This window comes from Vigna umbellata, chromosome 4, assembly GCF_029865625.1.
Source record: "Vigna umbellata cultivar VRB3 chromosome 4, Vumbellata_1.0, whole genome shotgun sequence".
Taxonomy (NCBI): Eukaryota; Viridiplantae; Streptophyta; class Magnoliopsida; order Fabales; family Fabaceae; genus Vigna; species Vigna umbellata.
Window position 1 is genome coordinate 19,799,956 of NC_142168.1, and position 24,883 is coordinate 19,824,838.

A 24,883-nucleotide genomic window follows, 5' to 3' on the forward strand; every position below is an offset into this window, starting at 1 on the left:
TGGTCTGTTTTCCTCAAACAGTGAATCTTGGCTTTTGAGAATTTTGGTGTTGGGCAAATTTCTGTACTGTGAGTGTTTCTTCTGTTATGAAGTAAGGGAAGATATTTAATTTAATTGTTTGTGTGATGATTCTTGTATGTGTGAGATTGAATGATTTGATGATTTATATATGTTTGTGTGAATTGTTATATTCATGGGTTTTGGGTGGTTCTGTATAAGTCTGTAGGGGTTCTGCAAAATTATGTAGAAAACTGAGTATTCGATGTTGACCGCTCGGTCATGGTCAAAACAGTAAGATTTCAATGAGTATTATATTCCTTGGGTTTTATCTGAGTATGACCGCTCGATTTTAGTTGAGTGGTCGGCCTCCTAGTTGTAATTGGTTCTGGAATAATGGTTGGTATTATCAGATTTAGTAGTCTTTTGTTAACGATCATTCTTATACTAGAGTTAGACTTTGTAAGTGTAATAGGTTTAAAAATATGTTCGGTTATTATCAGATAATAGTTTCTGTACATAATCCGGTTATATTGTTTTAACGTTCAGTTTCCTTAAAAGTGTTAGGTTTGATGAATAATATATAAGATTAATCCTAAGTGGTTGGACTAAACAGTAAGGGTTCGTCTTAGAGTATAGTGTCTGGTTTCGTGGTAGTATTTTATTTAGTTCTAATATTTAGCTATTTCTCATCCTTACTTAGTATGAAATATTGTTCCGTCTTGTTTTATGGATAGTAAAATATTGTTCGATCCTGATTGATGAATAGTGAAACAACGTTCGGTCTTACAACAAGGGTTCAGTTAATTATAAGTGTTCGGTCGAAGTTCTAGTGTTCAGTTTAGTAATAGATCGTGAATTTCCGTTCGGTCGTATTCAGTGGGTTGTTTTGTTATCGTTCAATTTTTCTCTATGAATGATGGTTTGATCTTTATGTGTTAATTTTATCATTTGGCTATGATTCTTTGAGAGAGTTGTATGGATTATTGAGCATGAGAAATTATATTGTTATGAAAATAAGGTATATATTTCATGTAATGTGGAAGAGAATTCCAAGGAGGAATGTCTCAGTAAAATGTGTATTGAGGTGGTAAAGTATGAATATGGATAGTGAAATTCACGGAGTTCATCCTGATATTCTGATGATTACTAATTCTCAAGTAGAGTTGGGTAATGCATTGTGTGAGAATGGCAGGAGGTCCTAGCCCATAGGTTCTTGGGTGAGTTATAACGGACTAACCTCGGGTGGAAGCTAATGGTTTTCCAGTTACTACACCACTCGAGTGCATGAACAACTTCAAGCTACATATTCATACAATCCGGATGGTCAAGTCAGGTGTTTGGTTTATGCATGTAATATAGGGTTCAATTTGTATATGTCTATCTGCAGTGGTTTTGGTATGCTATAGTGTTCGGTTTTGTATCGTTTGTACTTGTATGAATTGTATGTATGTATGCCCAATTAAATTGTAGTAGCTTACCCTTATTTTCTGTTTCGTCCATGTTTTCGTTCATTTTCTCTTGCGATGATCATCCTTTTTGGATGTGAGCAGAGGGGGAAGATTGTACGTTGGAGCAGGAGTTGGATGTCGAAAATCCTGTTGAATAGATCATGACCGATCGGTCATGTGAGTAGTATTAGTTTTGGGTGAACCATTCAGTCACCACTTTAATCATGTAAATAACCGATAGTTATGTGTGTAGTTTTGTAGTAGTATAGGAAGCTTTTGTAAAGTTTTAAATTTTATGGTTATTTTGTAATAACTGTAAGTTTAACTTTATTAATGCAGCAAATGTTCTATCATATTATTATTTGTTGACACCTGTATATAGTTTTAAGTTATATTTTTGGGATGTTACATAAAGGAAACATGACAATTGTTTTATGCACAAATCCCTTTTTGTTGAACATGTTGAACAAAATAATCAATCAAAGTAATGAATAAAAGGTTCACATTTACTTACTTTTTGTTGATCTAACACAAATGTACATGTTGAACAAAATTCACCACCTCCAAGATCATCAATTAACCATTCTAAAAACCAAGTCCATGTTTCCTTATTCTCTATTTCAACAATAGCATATTCCAACGGACACATCTGGTCATTATCATCTCTTCCAATAGCAGTTAAAAGCGCACCTCCATATTTGCCTTTTAAGAAACATCCATCCAAATGTATAATAGGCATACATGATACAAAGTTGTCCTTACATGCTTTGAAATACACATACAGTCTCTTGAATATAGCCTTATCCTCATTAGGTTCTACATTAAGTTTGACTGTTGAGCTAGGGTTTGACCTTAGTAGCTCATGTGCATAATCATATAATCTTTCATATTGTTGTTTGAAACAACCATCAATGTTGGCGGATGCCATTGCTTTTGCCCTACTTATTGTAGACCAAAACACACTAATGTTCCATTTTTTACAAAATTTATTGTGCAGGTTTTTTAGATTAATATATGGATTTCCTTTCATGCTCTTCTCTAACCTTCCACTTAACCATTTCGAGGTAACTAAATCAATATTGAATTCTCTACTGCATGTATGGTTGTCTATAATATTCCTTAACTGCCATGTAGTTTGGGTAGCCCTATATCCACAATAAGCATACCATGGACATTTCCCTTTTGAGCCACAACATTTCACACATATTCTTCTCTTGTCATTCTTACAAATCTTCAAATTCCTACCATTATGTATTCCATAAGTTCTAATTGCATCAATGAAGACTTTCTTTTTTCAGGGAAGTATGTCCCCACTTGCCATTCATATTCTTTCATACTTATGGGCTCTGAGAAAATCCCATAATCTCCATATCGGGTTGTTTCATCATCTAACAAATCACTTAAATAAATACTGGCACATGTATCAAATTCTCACTCACTGTCAGATAATCCCCTAACCTATACATGCTTCCATGGAGTAATAGATCCACTTTATGTACCTACTTCAACAAACACATTACCTTGGCACTGTTGTTCTTGGGGTTGTTCATCTCCATGCACACTAACATCCACAACATCATCTTCACTGAAAAAATCCTCTTCGGACCCAATCCAACTACTAACATCGAACTCATCTTGACAATCCCCTTCACCAACAACAACATCATCCCCACCATCCCTTTCACCACCAACAATATCATCCTGACCATCCCTTTCACCATGCCTATATAAAAGTAAGTGTCAGACTACATGCAGTTGGTTAATGACCTTCACATGCATCTATTATCATTTAATGACCTTCACATGCATCTACATTCTAAACATGCCACATTACCAACAACTATTACACGTGTAGTTATAGCAACTTAACCACACGCACTTAGTGTTTCACCTACAACATTTCATTTTTTCTTAATCCTTAAACCAATATGCATTAACAATATGACTCACTCAGTAACACAGACCAACTATATGCAACGTACCAACAACAATCATACAATAAACAATTTAATTTTCAAATGAGGGACCAAAAACAAAGAAACAATAGTACGCCACCAAAATGAAACACGATAAAGAACGAGACCACAACAAGGGCAACGTTATTAGGGGGACCACAACAGAAGACACTAAGGGGGACTAAGAAGGACAACAAGACAACAAACTTCCATTGGGGTCCCCAACTACATAAAATAATTAATAAAAACGCACCTTGCACCTTTTTGCTTCGAAATACCACACTCATGAACCCTATTCGGTCATGAACCGTAGTCGCTGATAAACCCTATTCGTTCACCAAGCCTTTTTGGTCACGAACCTCCTTCGATCACCAAAATCCTTCGCTGACCATCCACCTTTACCCACAGAACCAATTCTCACACCAAATCAACCCTTGATCAAAAATCTCCAATTTGTTGTCTAGATAAGACCTAATTTTCATAATTATTTTTTTTTTCAATTAAAACCCTAAAAAATTCAATTTACATGTAACATTTTCTATGCCTGACACGTCAACTTAATTTATTCTAACTAAATGTCACGACAGCAATGTTTGCACAACTCAATCCACAATAAAGTCAATGTTATCAACTTAAACACAATTAAACGGATAGAACTTTATTAATACATTTTTTATAACTTTGGAACACGTACTTTTAAAATTGGACAGTAAACTGAAAAAAACTACTGAATTTAGGAACCAAGGAAACAATTAAGTCATTGTTCCTGATTGGGTTCTCCATTTCAAATAATAAACTTGGGACTAAATTCATTCATGATGGGCCCCACTTTTTCTAGTTGGCTCCAGACTCAACGCTTCTTAGCTTTTCTGGATATTTCTGATAATGGGCTTAATGGTTTAGTACCAAAATTGTTTTGGAACAACTTGCAAAACGTGGAATATTTGAATATGGCTCAGAATAATCTCACTGGTGCAATTCCTAATATATCATTGAAGCTTCTCAATAAGCCATTTATAATTCTGAATTCAAATTAGTTCGAAGGCAAAATTCCTTCGTTTTTCCTACAATCTTCAAAGTTGGCTTTCAAACAACAAATTTCAGATTTGTTTTCATTCATATGTGACCGAAGCACTTCTGCAATTGCCATTTTAGATTTATCGAATAATCAATTGAAGGGACGACTCCCAGACTGTTGGAAATCTGTAGATCGGTTACTTTTTCTTTATTTAAGCAACCATAAACTGTCTGGGAAGAATCCTATGTCCATGGGCAGCCTTGTTAAATTGAAAGTCTTGGTTTTAGGAAACAATAACCTAGCGGGTAAATTAATTTCTACTTTGAAGAATTGCAGCAATTTAATTATGTTGGATGTGGCTGAAAATATGTTTTATGGCCCAATACCATCATGGATAGGAGAAAGTATGCAACAATTGATAATCTTGAACATGCGAGGGAATCACTTCTCTGAACATCTTCTTATTCAACTCTGTTATTTGAAGCACATTCAATTCTTGGATCATTCGAGAAATATGTTATCAGAAGGAATTCAATCTTGCTTAAAGAATTTGACTGCAATGACTGAAAAGAACATCAACATAAGTGACACTCTAAATCGTATATATTCGATCAATATCACTTATCTTGACTGCCAATACTTTTGTGGCGTTATTGGAGGATTGTTTATATGAATAATGTGGCAACTGTTGTTGGTGACCTGATTGCAAGAAAAATGTATGTTAGTCAAATAAATCAATATTTGCTTCACAAATAAAGAAAGTCGAATACATGTTTTGAACAAAAAGTTGTAATCCAATTGTTGGGAGTAGTGTTTTATTTGTTCATTCTGGCTTAACAAATTCAGTGACCCTTTACGATAATACTTATCGCTTTAAGGGCAGAAAAAAAGAAAAAAATAGTTTTCACCATTGAACTGTGTTTAATTTTGTTTAATAATCCAATGATGAAATAGTTATTTATTTTAGATCATGTAACATATTTTATCATATGTTTTTTTTACGTTAAAAGAAGAATGATGAATTTTGGTAATTATATAGTTTTTTAAAATGATTAAATTTTATTTGGTTTGTACAAATATTATTAAAACTTTATTTGTTTTATCATATTAAATGATTTAGTACAAATAATATAATGGATTGGGAGCTATTCATAATTTGGAAAATTAATGCTCCCCTATTCATCATTTGAGAAAGTAATGTTATGTTATTCAACGTTTAGAATACTAATGGTCCCTTATTTATTGGAAGATTAATCTTCCTTTCGTTTTGTAGAAGATTAAAACTCTATTCACATTTTAAAAAACTAGAGCTCATTTTGCCTTACAAGAACATCTTGAAATATTGTTAATTCTTTTTTATGGGTTGAGAGAAATGTTACACAAAACAAATCCTCCAAACAATCTCACCGTTGTATTATCTTTTACTCCTCAATCATCACCAATGTGATCATCACACCGAAACATTAATCTTCAATATTCTCGACAAGATAAATAAATCATCAAACCTACTTCAATCACTATTGCAAAAAAACAAATATCAATTGAGTGACTGTGTTTGGTGATCAAATCCCGAAAAATCAAATAGAAAGAGAAAGATTTAATATATCATTTGGTTCCCACTTTTAGGAGTTTGATTCAAAGTAATCCTACCTTTTGAAAAAGTTCAGTAAGACCCCATATTTCGTTAAAGTTCAATCTGGTCCTTTCTACTCATTCCGTTAAAAACATAATGGTGCAAATGTCATCGTGACATCTCATAAGCACGTGATACACGTTAATAGGTGGACTTAAATGATTTTTTAATTTAAAAAAAAAATCTTTGTCACGTCATCATCACCATCTCCAGACAAACCATAATTTCTCTCCACGAAACCCTAGTTGTCGCACCATCCAGCACCGTCACCGCAATCCTTGCCGGCAGCCGTCCTCTCCAACACATCACACACCACCACCAAAGCTATGCGACGAGAACGCGAGAAACCCTAGGTCTCCACGGTTTACTTGCAGGTCTGATTGTGGTTGCAGGTGGAGGTAAGCAGCGGCTTGATTAGTGGTGGAGAAGAGTGGCGATTCGCGATGCAGCAGCTGGCGATTTGGCTGGTGGTTAGTGGTGGACGATTTTGTGGTGGAGATTGGATGGCAGTGTTGTTGGCGCGACGACGATTTGGCTGGTGCGAGGGTCAAAATGGTGAAGATTGGTGGCGCGAGAACGAAGGTGAGATGCGAAGGTGATGGAGGTGCAACAGAAGGGAGAAGACGCTTTGGTGGTGGCGCGTGATGTGTTGGAGAGAACGGCTGCCGGCGAGGATGACGGTGACAGCGTTGGATGGTGCGGCGGCTAGGGTTTTTTGGAGAGAAATTAGGGTTTGTTTGGAGATGATGATGATGACGTGGCATTTGCACCGTTATGTTTTTAAGGGCGTGAGCGGAAAGGACCAAATTGAACATATTTTAACGAAATATGGGTCTTACTGAACTTTTTTAAGAGGTAGGATTACTTTGAACCAAATCCCTAAAATTAGGGACCAAATGATGTATTAAACCAAAGAGAAAAGAAGAAATAAAAAAAAAAGAGAGAAATCAAGTTATCATGAATTGTTGTGGATCAAAATAGAATTTTAGTTATCCATCGATAATAGTTTCTCGACACAATGCATGAGAATGTACAACTAATCGAATCACCATACTATTTCTATAAATCTTCTTCAATCCAACCAAACTGCATTCATCGATCACAAATATCATATAATTCGCCATAATCCTAAAATGTTAAATGACAAGAGAGGGTGTGAATACTTCATATTGTCATCTCCCTTTGTTTATGATAGTATGCATTAGAAAAATAAAATTTTGAACATCGAAAAATGTTTCTCGAAGTCTCACAATAAACGCCAAAATGTTATAAAAAAAAACATTCAAAATAATTTTATCTTTCCTATTTCTGAAGAGTCCCTCTATACTCATTATTCTCCAACCTTTCAGATTTTCTTCAATCTTTATTATTCTCAAAACTTCCTATTTACTCTTGTATTCTTTCTTTCAACATCTTTTCTTTATTATTCGACTATTTATCTTCTATTATAATAATCCTATCAGCCGATATTTTACCTAGTATACCATTTAACATTCAGCTTACCCGATCTGTATTGGGTCTAAGATTTTGTACCGCTACGTATTTGGTCATCCTGGTTGATAAACCTTACACTAAAATAGCTGTCAAATGAGTTAACAGACTAATTAATACAGTGTTTTTAGTTAAAAGCCGAAGACTGAAGATAATTAACTTCTCTGATCAGTTGTCCATATACCGACATAATAATAGAAAGGTTGGTAATTAGAGACAACAACTACTGGACGCAAGCAAATACGAGTTTATTGAAATGAATCGTGAAGAACATGTTCTATTGTTTCACTCTCACAAGATAAAAAGAGTGTGGAAGGCGTTCTTTAATCTTGATTTGCAATTGTATATGACCCTTCTGTGTATTTAATGTTCTTCAATCTCAATTTTCAAATAAAATTCTTATTATTCATATAAAAAATTTCTTAATAATATCTCGTCGTCATTTTCAAACAAACGAAAAAGAATATTTGGAAATATTAAAAAATAGTTATTATTTTAGTTATTTAATCATAACGGTGTAGATTTAGGTATCTTTATCTCAAGTCAAATTTAATCATACTTTTTAAAATTGTTTCTCAATGTAATGAACTAAACAATTTTATTTGTTTACAAAACAAAAAATTATAAGTTTCTAATTAATGTATTATTGATTAAATGTACATGTATGAAATTTTGTAGGACCTTTGTCAAAATTCGAGCAGATGAGAACATTACATTTCTTTTAAGTGCTTAAATAAAAAAAAATGTGTTGAAAGAAAAAAAAAAAATAACCTACAGAAAGTTATGAAGTTAACTAGTTTTTTCACCGGACTAGAGACACGAATTGTTTGATTCTCCTTTTGCAGAGACAAAAACGACGACGTGGTTCATCTTCTTCTGCGTTTAATCTCAATTCCTCACCTCAGAAACACTACCGCTCCCACTCTCTTCACTCTCCAATGGAGGCCAGGGTCTCTTCCTCTCTGGGCCTCCCTTCTCCGAAGCCTCACGAAATCTCAATCTCCACAAGCCTCTCCGACTTCCCCTCCCTCCTCACCCATTTCCCCCCTTTCGCCTCCACCACCTCCGTCAAATGGCCCCGGCCCAACCCAAAACCCCAGCCCCTCAAATCCCTCCCTCTCCTTGATCGCGCCTTAATCGGCGCCGCCGCAGGAGGCCTCGCTGGCGCCTTTACCTACGTCTGCCTCCTCCCCCTCGACACCATCAAAACCAAGATGCAGACCAAAGGTGCTGCCCGAATTTACAAAAACGCCCTCGACGCAGTCGTGAAAACGTTCCAGTCCAGCGGCCTCCTCGGCTTCTACAGCGGCATCTCAGCCGTCATAGTCGGCTCAACCGCCTCATCCGCCGTCTACTTCGGCACCTGCGAGTTCGGCAAATCGTTCCTTGGCAAACTCGAAAACTTCCCTGCCGTACTGATCCCTCCCACCGCAGGTGCCATGGGGAACATTGCCTCATCGGCGATCATGGTACCCAAGGAGCTCATCACGCAGCGAATGCAAGCTGGCGCGAAGGGACGCTCCTGGCAAGTCCTTGTGGAAATTCTCCAAAACGACGGCGTTATGGGCCTCTATGCTGGATACTCTGCGACATTGCTCCGAAACCTACCGGCAGGGGTTCTGAGTTATTCTTCTTTTGAGTATCTGAAAGCTGCGGTGCTTCAGAAAACGGAGAAGAACAATTTGGAACCGGTTCAGAGCGTTCTGTGTGGGGCACTCGCGGGGGCGATTTCAGCGTCCGTTACAACACCGTTGGACGTGGTGAAGACACGGTTGATGACGCAGGTTCGCGGCGAGGGGGTGAATAAGGTTGCGGCGGTTATGTACGACGGCGTTTCGTCGACGGTGAAGCAAATTTTGAAGGAGGAAGGGTGGGTGGGGCTGACACGTGGCATGGGACCTAGGGTGCTTCACAGCGCGTGCTTTTCCGCGTTGGGTTACTTCGCTTTTGAGACGGCGAGGCTTGGGATTTTGCGAGAGTATCTTAGGAGGAAGGAGTTGAGGGAAAGGGAAACTCAAGTTTCTGTTTCCACTGCCTGAGTTAGTATTTTCACTATTTTTGTTCTTTATTGCTTAATTTATGTTCGGATTTGTGTTTTGGGTTTTCATTGAGTTACTTCTTGTAGAATGTTTTAGTAGCAAGTTTTTGTTATGGAAACTGGGCTACTGAAGTGGCTTATACAAATGTAAGTCCTTGAATGTTCTCGTAATTGCCCTTTTGCTTGAGATTTGTTAATGGTTACACATAAAGTTGTTAAAATAATAATTGTTATAATAGTTTTCCTCATCTGCATGATGCTGTTCTCAAATTAAAAAATACATGTTGCTGATGGTATGCTTCAGTAGTGCCATGTTCTTGAAGAAACAAACCAGGTTGCTGATTCTTAGGCTGGTTACAGTTTTAACTCTTAGGCTTCTCTTAGGAGTTTTGAGGCTCCTACTCATATCACTCTTTTAGCTCTCTTGGTTTTTCACCTGTGGGTTTTGAGTTTAGTCTATAATCCTCTGGTCTCACCAAAAGAAATTAACTGCTTTTACCGATCTATGGCATATTTGACGGAAGTTTAGGATCGGCTCAGGCATGATGATTCTAGGGTACTGTGATTCTAAGATTTGTTTAACATAAGGCACATGAGTTTCAGCGTGCATGTTACATGACTATATGAGTTGGTCACATAACGAATGCTTGTTGGTGTTTTTGTGTTTTTTGCTTCTCTATTGTATTATTAGTCACACTCTTTGGTTGTTTTGCTCCTTTCACACTTATATTTTTATATTGACTATCGGACATAGTCTTGTGGATTGAACAGTTTGCCATACATTTATTGAATTGAAACTTGTCCTACTCTGAGATAGAGATACTCTTTCATGTGGCGTACAGTCCTTGTTTTAAAACTCCATTGGCCATTTTTGTTCATATATATCATAATTATGTTAATGTGTTGGACACTGAATTAATGTGTTGGACACAGTTTTATATCATAAGTATGTGTGAATTTTTTTTGGGGGGTGGGATTGTTCACCAGAGAGGGAAGGGCTGTTAATTTCTCGGTTCTAGAGTGAGAGTATAAAACTGTGTTAAAATTAATACAAGCTAATTAAAATGTTATAAGGTCTATTCTTATATTCCTTTCTTTTTAAAAGGATTTCTAATAAGAAAATACTAATTTCAAATGAAATTTTATTCTTCCTTTTGTGCTCTTTCATATATTTTTGTAAAGTTCTAACAAAGTAAACAAAGTTTCATATTTCAAGTATATCTCAAATGACTTTAGTTTCAGGCTTCGGCCTACCATTTTTAGGATCAGGAATTTTCTAATTCCTAAATTCACTTAAAATACTTAAAGTAGGAGAAGGGAAGAAATTGTATATCTAGAATAGAAAATAAGTTTCTACTTATTATTCTATTTTGTTTTCTGAATACAAAACCTCCTTAAATAAGTTTATAAATGCTAAAGAAATAATGGTTTACAATCAATTATAACTATGAACATTAAAAAAACGTAAGGACGTAGAAAAACTTTTTATTATAGTTTTCAATATTTAAGTTTGCTATTTTCAACACGTCTCCCCAAACTTGAATATTTTATCTTCATGTCGGCCGGTTGATTCCAAACATTGTTTTAAACTTCTCAAAAAAATTAATCTTCAATGATTTAGTCATCATATCTGCAACTTGTTCTTCTGACTTGCAGAATTGGAGCTCAATTTCTTCTTGCTTGATCAACTTCCTATGTAATGATAACGAATTTCTTCTTGCTTGATCAACTTACACTAATGTTATTTTGAAAGAATAAAATATTTATTAACATTGTGGAGTTTTCTCAAGAATGAAGGACAATTTATGACTAGAGTTTCTGAAGTTTGTACGTTTTAGAAAATTATCAATGTCGTTAATTTGCTATCTAATAATATGTTAAACATGGTCGGATATGTAAGTTGAGAAATAATACCCTGGTTTTCATGAGGGAAAATCACTACGAAGACTACAGAACACGGGTGAAGAATCTTATCCTATTATCTAATAAAAATGGATATTCTAAGCCTCATTCTCTAAAAGTACTGAAGTTCACCGGTATCCTGAGTGCTGATGAACAGTTCGTTGTTCTACTAGTCTAACTGGTCTCTGTCTTCGTGAGAGGTTATGTATTGTTTCTGACTTCTGGGTTTGCATAAATGTTTCAATTCTTTCTTGATGAACATATGAAATACTTTTTTCTGCATTTCAAATAAGTTTATTTCTAGGTAGCCTCGGTAGAGGAAGGGAACAGAGGCATTGGAGCAATGCAGTACAAACTAGACTATCTGTCCTAAGAATATATATTAAAGCATTAGTTTTGGCATTGGGTCAGTTGAACCACTTATAATCAGATAAGATTTTATTTTATTTTAAAAAGAAAAACTATTTAAAAAATAGATTAGACAAACATAAAAGAATATGAATCTACTTATTTTATTTAAAGGAATATTTTTTAAAAGAATAAACAAAAACAAACTCACTCATAAATGCTATGAATAATTTCATAGGTCGTTGTTGTTTTTAAAGCAGCTATAAATGGTACGGAAACCTATATGAGATAGGAAGCAAATAGCAACGCTATGTTTCTAGATTTTGACAGCATATCAAGTATGCAGACGCAGAAATGAAATATAGGATTAGCTAATATTATTCATGTGTCGCATCATCAAAACCTTCACATTTTAGATATCAATAGTTTAAGGCTTGAAATAAAATACATTTACAAATACATTACGCAGACTAAACTTAACATGATTGTTCCAACAGTGATTTTGCAAGTCATTCAAAATATTATATCATTAGTAGTATTTTTCACACTTCCAATCATCCATGATGGTTAACCTAGGTTAGAATTTTGAAGGTAATACGCCATAACTGCAAATTTTGTGCCACAACACAATTCATATAAGAGACATTAATGGCGATGAAGAGATTTAGAGACTGAATTTTATTGATAAACTAAATGAAACTCAAAATCTAGCTAGCCATTTTTCAGAGGTCTAAACTATTGAAAAATCATTTCAAAACAAGAAAATTTCTCTAAACCGAGCACACCACCTACAGTTTCATCACAACATGAAAAAGAATCGTTTCTAGGAGAAGTAACTAGCAGTTGTAAAAGCACAAAATAAACAAACAGGAGAATCATATATACTCATTGTTTATACTGATGATATGAAAGAGATATAATGATGTAAAGCTGTAGTACAAGACACATAACAAGTTTGAAAAATAATAAAATATGCAAATGACGTAAAGTTATGTTACAAGACACATAACAAGGATGACAAACAATTAAATATGTAATTTCTAATAATTATATTCATTCTAAAATGTACATTTTCATATAAAATAGGAATTACTGATTTATTGAACTTTGGCACAGAGAAAAACACTATGAAACTCTAAGAAAGAAGTTATTTGGATTAAGTACTTGCTAGTCACTCAGAATATAATGAATATGATAGGAGGAAATAGATTAAAAATTAGTTCTTGGGTTTTTAGGTTGAGTGAGACTTTCTTTATATAATGGGAGTTCTTTGCAGGCAAGGGTCTTTATACAGCAGTTTTTGATGTCTTTATAGTCTTCTTTAACACATGTATTATCACGTACTCCCATATAAAATATGATTATTAGGTGAAAATCACAAACATGTTATATATATATATATATATATATATATATATATATATATATATATATATATATATATATATATAATTTTAATAAAAATCATAAACTCAAACAAATATACAAAAAAAACTATTCTCTTACGTAATAGTACAATCATTAGTGATCTCAGCCTCAAGAAACTTATTCGTAATTTTTGTAACTTTGGCATGCAACTTATCAATATAAGTTTCACCTTATATTACGCTCCTTGGAAGCTCCAAGGAAGTATATATATATGTCACTCCTCATTACTCTTCTCGAGAGTCTCGACAAAGTACACCTTCGATACAATTATGCAAAGTTACCATTCATCACCTTTCGTCGAGTCACCACACACAATCATAAACATATATTGACATGTCATCATAATCATATAAATAACATATAATCCACAATTTAGACTCGTAAAATAATACATTACAAACAAACAAGAATGCAAGAAAGAAAACAAGAAAAGTAAAAGAATATGAGCTCCTCCCTACCTCTTACTATTCACTTCTTCCTCATTCCTTCTTCTCTTCGAAATTCAACTTGCAAAACTTTCTCCCTTCTCCCCTTTGTTGACTTCAAGGTTCTTATATCATTCTTAGCTTTAACCTCAAACCTTTCACCATTTTACACCATTAAACCTCAAACATTACTAAGATGTAGAAGCATGTTGACTTCTCAAACCTTGCTACACCAGCATGTATCGATATAACCCTTTATTCTGACCTTTAAAATCAACTCCTCTTGCAAAACTCGTGATATTTGATCCCAATAACCTATTGTTGAAGCTCCCTTAATCCAAAACATTGCTTCTAAACTACAACATCTTTCCCCATCCTTTCAAATTGAGTACTCAAATTTTCTAACTCACCAAACTCCAACACACCACATCTTTATACCTTCGAGGTAAGAAATTGTCTTAAAGGCCTTATCATATTCTCATAAAGGTAAATAGGTTAAGTTATCCTTGAATCTGCATTCCTCTACCACTATAGAGCATTTAACACTACCATAGAGGTAAGAGCAAAACTCAAACCACAATTCTTTCTCCTTTTAACAAACCTAACTTTTTCTTTCCCTAAATCTTCAGAATTAAGAAAGGAAACTATATTTGATATAGTGATGAGTGTAACCTTGTTACTCTTATCAAGACATTTTCTGTTCTTAATACTTCTAGTTAGATACGCAATATCTACAATCTAAACTTAAACTCTTAAACTTGTAAGATACGATAAACCCACAACTTTCAAGTCATTTTAAGGATGAACTGCTCCGATACCAAAATGTAACATCCTAGTTTTAGCAACTTACAACTGATAAAATAAGGCATTAAAAATTTATGGACTCCAAACAAACAAACAAAAACTAGAACCTGAACCCCAAACAAACAAAAACTATAACCTAAACCCTAAACATAGAAATCATAGGAAAACACTTAGGTCTTAGGAAATAGGAAAACATTTAGGATAAAACAACTAGACGCATGATTAGACAATGTTTTGTCTAAAAGTGTCTGAGAGAGAACTGAGCTAAACGCTCAACAGTTAAAATACTTGAAGTAGGTATTTGACTTCTCTCGAAAACAAAAGCATGTCGAGATAATGTCGTCGACTCAACAACTAAAAGACTTAATTATTAAAACACATAAGGAAGCCTGAGCAAGCTAAACGCTATCTAAAAAGATGCAAAAGCCAAAGAAGCGTTTACTTGAATCAAGATGATACCATGAACTAAATAGACACGTCATCTTGTGATGAAGTATCTATACATTTGGTATCTTCAAATTAAAAGGACTTAATTGTAAAATGTTACCTAATGATAGGAAATCAAAAAGCACTTTGTTGTTTTTAGCAAATATTAAATGACATTAAATGTCCAATGTTCAAAAATAACAAAAGTGATAAGAAAAGTCATATTTGTTGCATGCACAATTTACTCTAATTTTGCAGATAAGATATTCTACACGCATCCACAATGTTACAAATCAAATATCAAATGTGGACGTTAGAGACAAAAGAGATAATCACATAATGTTCCTCTCTTGAAGCAAAGCCTATAAAGATCATACAACCTACTTCAAGCAAATGACTGAAAAAACATGCTTGCTCTGACAAAGTAGACTTACACAACGACTGTTGAGAAAAAGAAGAGAGAGAAAACACAAGCATTAAGGCTACGAACTACAAATGTAGTCTAACGGACAAATATTCTTGAAGCTTAAAAATATAAGATCTCTAAAGAAGAAAATCAAAAGGATAGAATAGAGGATAGCCAACACACACAAAGCTTACAATGATATATCCATGCTAAAGAGAAAAAGAGAGAAAAAAGCTAAAAATAATAATACATCTAAGTTGAAGAAAAGAAAAGAGAAGAGAAGAGAAAAGAGAAAGAGATACTCTCAGGCTTAAGCGTCAAATCTCTTACTATTTTAAGATTATAGAGAGAAACACCTACTAGTGTTTAGACTGCATTGTATTGTAATCAAATCCTCTTATAGAGAGATTTAGTCTAAACTGCTTGTAAGCAATCGTTGATTGCAATTATGAAGAGACTTAAAATACTTGTAACTAAATTCTTTTGAGTTGAGGAATCTAGGCACGGTAGTCTAGTACCAAGAATGGTTCAAATACTCAAGAAAAATCTCGATATGGTGCTGAGTACCAAGAGTGGTGCAAATACTCAAGGAAATCTCGGTAGGGTGCTGAGTGCCAAGAGTGGTGCGAATACTCAAAGGAAATCTTAGCGAGGTAGTTGAGTACTGAAGTGGTGCTAATACTCATTTGTAATCATGTGAAGGTTATAGGGGAACCCTCTACGAAGGAGACTGGACGTAGCTGAGTTGCAGCGAACTAGTATAAAATCTCTTGTGTTATTTTATCTTCTCTTTACTAAACGATCCTCTTAGAAAATTTGTAGTCGAGCTTTGTATTTGAAAATATAAGAACTTCCAAGCTAAGTGATCCTGTATTTTCAAAAGGAGTTCTTACAAACGTTGCAGTAGAAATATTCTGAATAACACGTCAAACTTATTAACTCATATATTTCAAGTCGAGCATCTAAGCCTTTGAAAGAGTATTTTTGACGACTCGACAATGTGCTATATCAGAAGGGTTGCGAAAAATATTTTCCAAAAACACTACTCAACCCCCCTTCTAGTGTTTTTCAGGTACTTCAACATTTCTTCAACATTGGATTTCATTGAAGGCGTGCACTTGTTGTAGTATATATACTTTGTAGAGTCATAGACATAGTAGATATCATCATACCACCCACAAGGTTAGTCCCTTTCACGCCAAGGACCAAAATAGTCTGGTGGCTAGGAAATCATGACATTCTCTCCCCATCATTCTTCTCTATATGAATGGAATAATTGATAGTATATCAGGATACCTGCTTACTAAATCTTCAATGTCAATGCATACACTAACATCATCACCACAAAGAATTTCTCCTTGAAATTCTCTCAACATCATCACCATACTTGTCCACAACCATAACCATCACCACAAATGTTATAAACAATACAATAAACATAAATAAGTTCCATCCCAAATTTATTTCAAATAACCCAAGAAGAAGAAAATAACAAACATACACGTTGATACTCAACGATGGTGCTCAATGCCAAACTTGTAACGTCGTAATTCGGAACGTTCCGAACAAACCACTTTTTTTATTGTGAAAATAAATATAACTTAAACAAATCGTAAATGAAATTTCAAATTATTTAAACATCTTTCAAGTGAAAATTCAAAACAACACAAGTCTTACGATAATCACAGTATTCTCGCCGCTTTAAGCTTCCACTAGATTATCTATAACATCATCTGCTCTCATACAACAACACAAGTGATGAGTGCATATTTATGCCCACATTTATGTTTTAAAAACAAATTTTTGATAAGATTCTTGTGCTTAAATGATTGATTTAAAATAAGATTTGTGATGATTGACTTTATCGGGTTTGAGAATTAAAAAAGAGGCTTAAAATGTGATTTTAGTTGCATAAATTATTTTGGAGAGTCTGAGCTGGGATTAAAATTTGAATTGCAATTTTGAAAAGAAAGAAAAGGCTAAAGTGCAATTAGAGGAAATTTCTCGACTTTTTGTGTAATTTTGAATAAAATAAAAAGGGTTGAATTGTAATTTTGGGCAAGTTTATTTTAAAAGATAATTTGGAGAAAATATATCTTAAGATATTTTATTTGATATTGTCAAAGAATTACCTTATTTAACTATATCAATAAAAATCAAAAGGTAATATTTGCCAAATCTTTTTGAATCTAGAAAAGATATTATCAAATATTCTCAAAAACTGATTAAATTTGTTGAATATTTGAAAGATATTAGATATAAGATAAAAGATCTTATCAATGGAAGATTCAGAGTCCTAGCTCAATCAAGCCTATATAAAGAGACCCACGGGAGGCACAACTCATTAATTCTAAAACTCCTCCATTGGAAGCAAGCATCCATCACTCCTCTCACTTTTATTTTACCATGTATTCTACTCCATCCATGGAGAGCTAAGCTTCTAGGACTATTCCACTATAATTTTATTATGGATTCTGATAGAGCTGTCAAAACGAGTAACCCGGCTCGATCCAGCACGACTCACCACGGGTTGGTCACTTATTGAGCCAACCCATCTCGGCTCACTTATTAGCAAACTGAAAAAAATTCAAACCTGGCTCGACCCACCATGGGTTAGTGGGTTAAACGGGTTGGCTCATTGGCTCATTTAATTATAAGTTTTTTTTTTAAATTAAAAAAATTACAATTTTTTGAATTCAAATCTAAATAAACGTTACACTAAAATGATGTTAAACTCCAAAAACAATTCAAAATAAAATAAAAAAGTGTCATACAATCTAAGCGTAATCCCAAAACATGTACAAAAGGCGAACAAATACGTTTTTAATATTGATAATTTTTGTATCACTTGTCCATTTATAATATTATAGTCTTGAATAGATAAATCTATAATATTTTTCTCTCTTGAAACATCTTCTTCTTTATTACAATCTACAATATAAAAAAAGAAATACTAATTAATAATATTGAAACACAAAATTATAAATAATTAAATTAAATTAGGTGGGTTGGTGAGCCAACCCGGCTTACTACAAGTTCAGCTCGATGAGCCGGGTTGAAAACTAGCCCACATAAAAAATTACATTTTTTTCAAACCCAACCCGGCTCAAACTCGTCCCGTGGTGAGCCGAGTTGGCTTGCGGGTTATAACCCATTTTGAGAGCACTAGATTCTGAGGTTAAGTTGAATTAATGCAATTGTTTCTTTTGATTATTGATTTGAGTTACTCTCTTTCTATGTCTTTCATCTCTCAATCATATTAAAAGCAATGATTTTTGCATCATAAGGTGTTTGAATCTACATGCATATTAATCATATGAGTTCAAGGGTTTCTATGTTTGATTGAGAATCTACTTTGATTAAATTTAGGAACTTTCATATGACTAAACGAGTTTTTGCTATCAATTGAGAATGTACTTTGGTTGGTGGTAATAATTTAAACTATAATTAATTGAGAATTTACTTTGATTAATTAGTTTTTAATTTGGTTAGAAGATTTAAGGATAGACATGATTAAACACAATATAATTTGATTGTGAATGTACTTTGGTTGAATTCATTGTGAATATTCTAGAAATGTCTTGCATTTGATTGAGAATCTACTTTGATTAATTGCATGATCGCCCTTAAATTAATTAAGAATGTACTTTAATTAATTTGAAACTTGAACAATAATCAATTGAACAATGATCTCTAGATAACCGATGATGAATATATATGGGAAAAACAGTGGAATTAGCCTATTTCATCATATTGTTTCTAAGTTTCCTCATTGTTCTTCAAAACATTCTTCAAAACATTCTTCAAAATTAATTCCATTAGCACAGTTTTTGACTTTCATTCTTGAGCATTGCATAACATTCATAAGATTCAAATATTGAAAAACAATTCCGTATTCGTTGGAAGACGACTCAGGGTTACTTTAACCCTATCTACTGTCTTGACTACTGACTTGACAATTTAAAAAGCAGTATTAATTTGATAGCTTCAACGATAGTGTAACAACAAGTCATGCGATCAATATGTGGAAATCACAACCACAAAAAATGCAAGGGTGAGTTACAAAATAAACATCAAATCATTGAAATAACATTTATAACACCATGGTTCAGTCTTTAACACAATTCTATCACATAAAAAAAATCAATGCATAATAAGACTGTGACAACCAATATGATACCTCTCATACATTCCCTTAACCAGAAGCATGACCAACTCATTCACTTTACACACTTGTCGAGAAAAGGAAACTCCTGCCTATATTAGTCATCTCTATTAACATATGTCTTCTTCTATACTTCACCATACCATTATTGTTTTACCAAAGCAGGATGATTCAACTAGTCCTCCACCGTAGCTTCAGACCTATCTCTCTTGCTCCTTAAAATGCTCACATAAGCTTTAAACTCAACATGAGTCGAAACCCTACGGGTGAGACATCTATCCCTTTCTACCCCCTCGAAAGAGGAAAAGGCAACAATCGAATCCTCAATCCCTTCTATTGTCCTTCAAGGATGAAGAGATCATCTCTTCCACCTCCTCTTAAAGACGAAGATATACACCTTTCTACCCTCTCGTAAAAGGAAATGTACAACTCGGATAAAAGAAGTATAAAATAGAAGACATACTCAATGATAATAACCACAATAATTATAACCAAAATTCAAACTCCACTTTACACATACATAAGTTAACTTAAACCCAAGATTAAGTCAACCATCTACTTTCCATACCTCTCTCTTCCAAAAATACCCCCAATACATTACAAACTGTCATGTAACTTCCATAGTAGGTACTCCGCAACCGTGGAACCTAGGCTTACAACTTGTCTCCTTTCGATACCTACCTATTCTCTTATGATACACAAATACCACCATAGAGGGTTAGCTCCCCTTATCTGGATAGATCTTGGGTTTCTTGTTTTGTCCTTTGTTTACTAACTCCAGACCTCAAAGCTAGGAAAACTATGGCCTTCCCTAGGTTCGAACTCGAGTCCACATAGCACACACAATTTACACAACACACAAATACCACTAGGCCAGTTTTTTTTTGCCGGTATATAAACACAAATACGAATATTTAAAAAATTTTCAAAAAAAAATGGTTATTCCTTCCTCATATACTCTCATAATTCCCAAGACATTTCCTGAGCACTTTCATTCCAAAACATTTTCATCCTTCGAATCTTCTTTCCTCTCAGCTTTTGTTCTTGTTATGATGAACACTCTTCCTTCGGCTGGTCTCCCAATGACTTTTGATGTGACAGGGTGTCTCTTTTCTTTCACTATTGCTTCCTTCTTTGTAGAATATGTAATCTATTTGCCTCTTTACACTCTCAAGGTTGTTCTCCTCTTCCCTCTCCCACATTTCTCTCCCTCTTTTCTATTTATACTTCCCCGATAACAAAACCCTAATATATATATATATATATATATATATATATATATATATATATATATATATATATATATACTTCTTAAAAACCCTTATAAATATGTACTCATTTTGTTTCTCTTTTATGTAACAACTTTTACTTTTTTTCCACCGGAAAACTCACGTTTTCTTTTTCTATTCTTGCACTCATATATTATTATTTTATTATTTCTTTTAAAACCCCTTCAAAATATATTCTATTTCTTTAATTTGTTCTTTTTATTAAAACTATCTATTACAGGTAGAAACATCACAAGAACGATCAATACATATCATTATGATCATTGATCAACAAAGATTTATATAAATGACTAAAAACATGCATGCAAGTGGAAGAAGACTCATATACATCCCATAATAAAAAGAAACTAAGAAAAATAGCTAAAACTCAATTTAAACGAACGAAACTAATTGGTTCAAATTGAAGAACTTATCGCAAGGATTAATGCTATGGTTCTTCCATCAGATAAAATAGATAGAAAAATCCTTAAAAAGAAGTCTTAGAACTATAGAAAAGTGACTTAGAAAGAAATTTTATGTTTTAAAATAATGAAACTCATAACAATACTATTTATATTAAAACCTTTTAACATTAATATAATTAAGTTCACTATTTTTAAAATATTATCACTTTTAAAATATCATTTTCTAAGTTTTTACATACACAAGACTATATATTTTAAGAAATCCTTATTAATTTTAACAAATAATTATATAACTTTATAACTAACCTTAGTATAAAAAAGGTTTAATAATTCAGATAGCCCCTATTTTCGGTGACTTTTCTCAGTTAGGTCCTTCTCACTTTTTTTGTGTCAATTAGGTCCCTATTTTCGAAAAATTGACCCAATTAGGTCCTCGGCGTTAGTCCCATACTAACATCGTTAAAAAGAGTGTCACATGTCAATTCGTGGTTTTTCTGAATTTTTTAAATATTTTTTTATTTTTATTTTTTTAATTTATTTTTGAAAAATAAAAAATTTTCCACATGTTAAGCCAACATTATGTCATGTGACAATGATAGTATGACGTAACATTGATAGTATGAATGAGCAACAAATGAAATCATCGAACCTAAATAATATGAATGAGGAAACTATAAAAATAAAAATTTCAATGTCATGAGACAAGCGACCTATCGGTGTCACATCACATTGTCACTAACACGTAGCACAATGTCAACTTTGACACGTGATAGTTTTCTTTTAAATTTTTAAAAAATAAAAATGAAATAAAATAATTAAAAAATATTTAAAAAATTTAAAAATACCACGAGATGGTACATGACACCTCTTTAATGATATTAGTTTGAAACTAATGACAAAAATCTAATTGTTCCAAATTTTAAAAATGGTTTAATACCTCTTTTGGTCCCTCGAAAGGGGGCAAATGTTCAATTCGGTCCTACCTTTTTTTAGAAGTTCAATGTGGTCCTAACTTTTGTAAAAAGTGTGCAATCAAGTCCTTTTTGGAAACGACGTTGAGTTTTTAACGGAGCAGCTGACAGGGTGGACTGAAGTTAGCTACGTGGCTGTGTGTGGGTAATACGTGGCTGTGAGAGGGTCATACGTGGCTGTGAGAGGGTAAATGTGATAATATTACTGAGGTTAAGAAATCAGAAGTTAGGGTTTGAGTTGCAGAGAAATTGGTAATTTGAGATACGAATGGCTTCTTCTGAAGGGTGTTCGTCGTGTTCGAGAAGTTGGGGCAAAGGATCTTCTGGGTGGTCCCATGGTTGTGGTGTGAGAGGAGGTGGGATAATCCTTACTTGTTACTGTGGTGATGTTGCTGTAACCAAAGTGGCGAGAACTACGAAGAATGCTGGGAGAAATTTCTGGGGTTGTCCACGTTACAAGGTTTGAAGTATACCCTTTTGAGTTAAAGTTTTTTTGAATTGATGCATTTGTTGATAGATTCCCTAACTTGGTGAATAACAGGTTGGATCTTCAATTGGCAGCTCGTGTAACTTTTTCAAGTGGTGTGTTGAAGAGAAAGTTGATGAAAAAGATTGCAAATGGTGAGGAGGATAAGTCAGCTGGAAAATTCAGTGAAGGACTTGCAGAAAATGATGAAGATCTTAGTTGTAGCTTTGTGTGTGTGTATTGTGGTGTGCCTTGTTCAGGTTCTGTTTAGGTTGATTTAGTTAGATTGTAACATCCTATGTTTTGAAAGGTGTAAGATCAATTAAGCAATTCAATGTATTACGTATTGACTATTTTAATGAGTTAATTTCAGTGATTAATGTTCAAATCAGTCCCCCTGATGTTTTAACAATGTTGAAATCAGTCCCCTGATGTTTTAAAAATGTTGAAATGAGTCCCCCATTTGCTTTAAAACTGTTCACAAAGGTCACCCCAATAGTGCATATGATGCTGAATAATGGCACATAAAACAAATACATAAAACAAATACATAAAACAAAAACATAAAACCAGTTTCATTCATTACGACACATAAAAGAAATACATAAAATCAGTTCAGTAAGTTAAGTATCTATTACACCACCATGTAACAAACAGTACATATTACACCACCATGTAATTTAACTATCTAATAACCCAATTTCATCTAAGTATCTTTTCTTCTGACTTTGCATTTTGTTGGCCGGGATGATTGGGGACTTGATGGCTGTGATGGTTCAGGGGTTGGGGAACTTGGAGGTGGCTATGATGGTTGTGTTGTTTCTGCTGGCTGGGGCTTTATAGGGCAGTTATTCTTGTTGTGCCCCATCTGACGACAAATACCACATTTTTTCCTATGGCCACCAACACGCATTTGAGTGTGATCTTTAGTTAGCTCCCATGCTTCCAACCTCCTATTTTTCTTTGGCCTCCCAGGCATCTTCCTGATCAGTGGTGGTAGTACATCATTGAAATTTGTGGTTTCCCATAGTAGGTGGCCATTGAGTGGAAAAATTATGGACGCATACACCTCTTCATAGGTGGATCTTGTGAACACATTGGGGACAAAAGTCTGTGGATCAACGTTGGAGAAGTTCATTGCTACAATTGCATGACAGCATGGAATGACACTAATCATCCACTTTCTGCAATTCCATTTTCTTAATGCTTTAGTACGAATATCATTCACCTTTAAATTAGGATTCTCAACTAAAGACCTATCTATTTCTTCACTCAACCACTGAGCATTCATTAGTTTGATGTTAAGTTGCCTACTACAACCGTGAGTATCAATTATCTTCCTTAATTGCCAAATTTTGCGTGATGGCAAGTACCCACAGTAAGCTACCCATGGGCACTTCCCTTGGCCACCCATGCAGCGCACCCTCACCCTACGCTTATCATTCTTCACAAAATTTAGATCCCTCCCAGCATGAACAACATACCTTCTAATAGCATCCTTAAACTCTTCCTTCCCACTGAAAATGGTGCCCACTTGCCACTTGTAATCTGCCATGGACTTCTGTTTTGCATATTTTGAGAAACCACCCATACATACTCTATCCTCGTTGTCATCCTCCTCACTTGAACTGTTTTCAGGAGTTACAAGCATATCAGACTCCCAATCATCATCTGACAAACCCCTGCATTGTTGTTGGGTTTCTTGATCATTGTCTGCATCCACATATTCATCACCACTCAGATCATCCATTCCCGGTTCATCATCACTGTCCACGTCCACTTCCAATTCTTCTTCAGTATGAAGCTCCCCTCCATCCTCAATGTCCGCTTCCAATTCTTGTTCAATATGAACCTCCCCTCCATCCTCAATGTCCACTTCCACTTCTTGTTCAGTAGGAACCTCCCCTCCCTCCTCAATGTCCACTTCCAATTCTTCTTCACTTTCAACCTCCCTTCCATCCTCAATGTGCACTTCCACTAATCCATCATTTTCAAGCTCAACTCTGTCCTCATTCTCAACCTCCACTGCAACCTCAACATCTTCTGCATCCTCCTTGTCATCCTCCCAGACATTTTCATTCTCAGCATCCTCCTTGTCACCCTCAACATGTGCTTCTCCTCCAACGTCACTACCCTCACCACTGTCTGCTGGACCTTCACATAGGTACAAAATCTCATTGTCATCATTTTCTACAATAGCTGGTTCGTCCACCCCATGCACAACATACAGGTTCACTTTCCCCAAATAATTAGCCACCTTCATCAT

General features: G+C 34.4%; 1 protein-coding gene across 1 annotated transcript; it reads left to right on the forward strand.

The window, feature by feature from the left end:
• Nucleotides 1–8,368: 8,368 nt before the first annotated feature.
• On the forward strand, nucleotides 8,369–9,831 carry LOC124836548 (protein MITOFERRINLIKE 1, chloroplastic). Its single transcript, XM_047311721.2, has one exon. It carries the CDS (start codon nucleotides 8,484–8,486, stop codon nucleotides 9,582–9,584), a length of 1,101 nt encoding a protein of 366 aa, XP_047167677.1. The 5' UTR covers nucleotides 8,369–8,483; the 3' UTR covers nucleotides 9,585–9,831.
• Nucleotides 9,832–24,883: the final 15,052 nt, after the last annotated feature.

Excerpts from the sequence above, each read along its gene's own strand:
- LOC124836548 (XM_047311721.2), top strand. The coding sequence starts at position 8,484 with ATGGAGGCCAGGGTCTCTTCCTCTCTGGGCCTCCCTTCTCCGAAGCCT.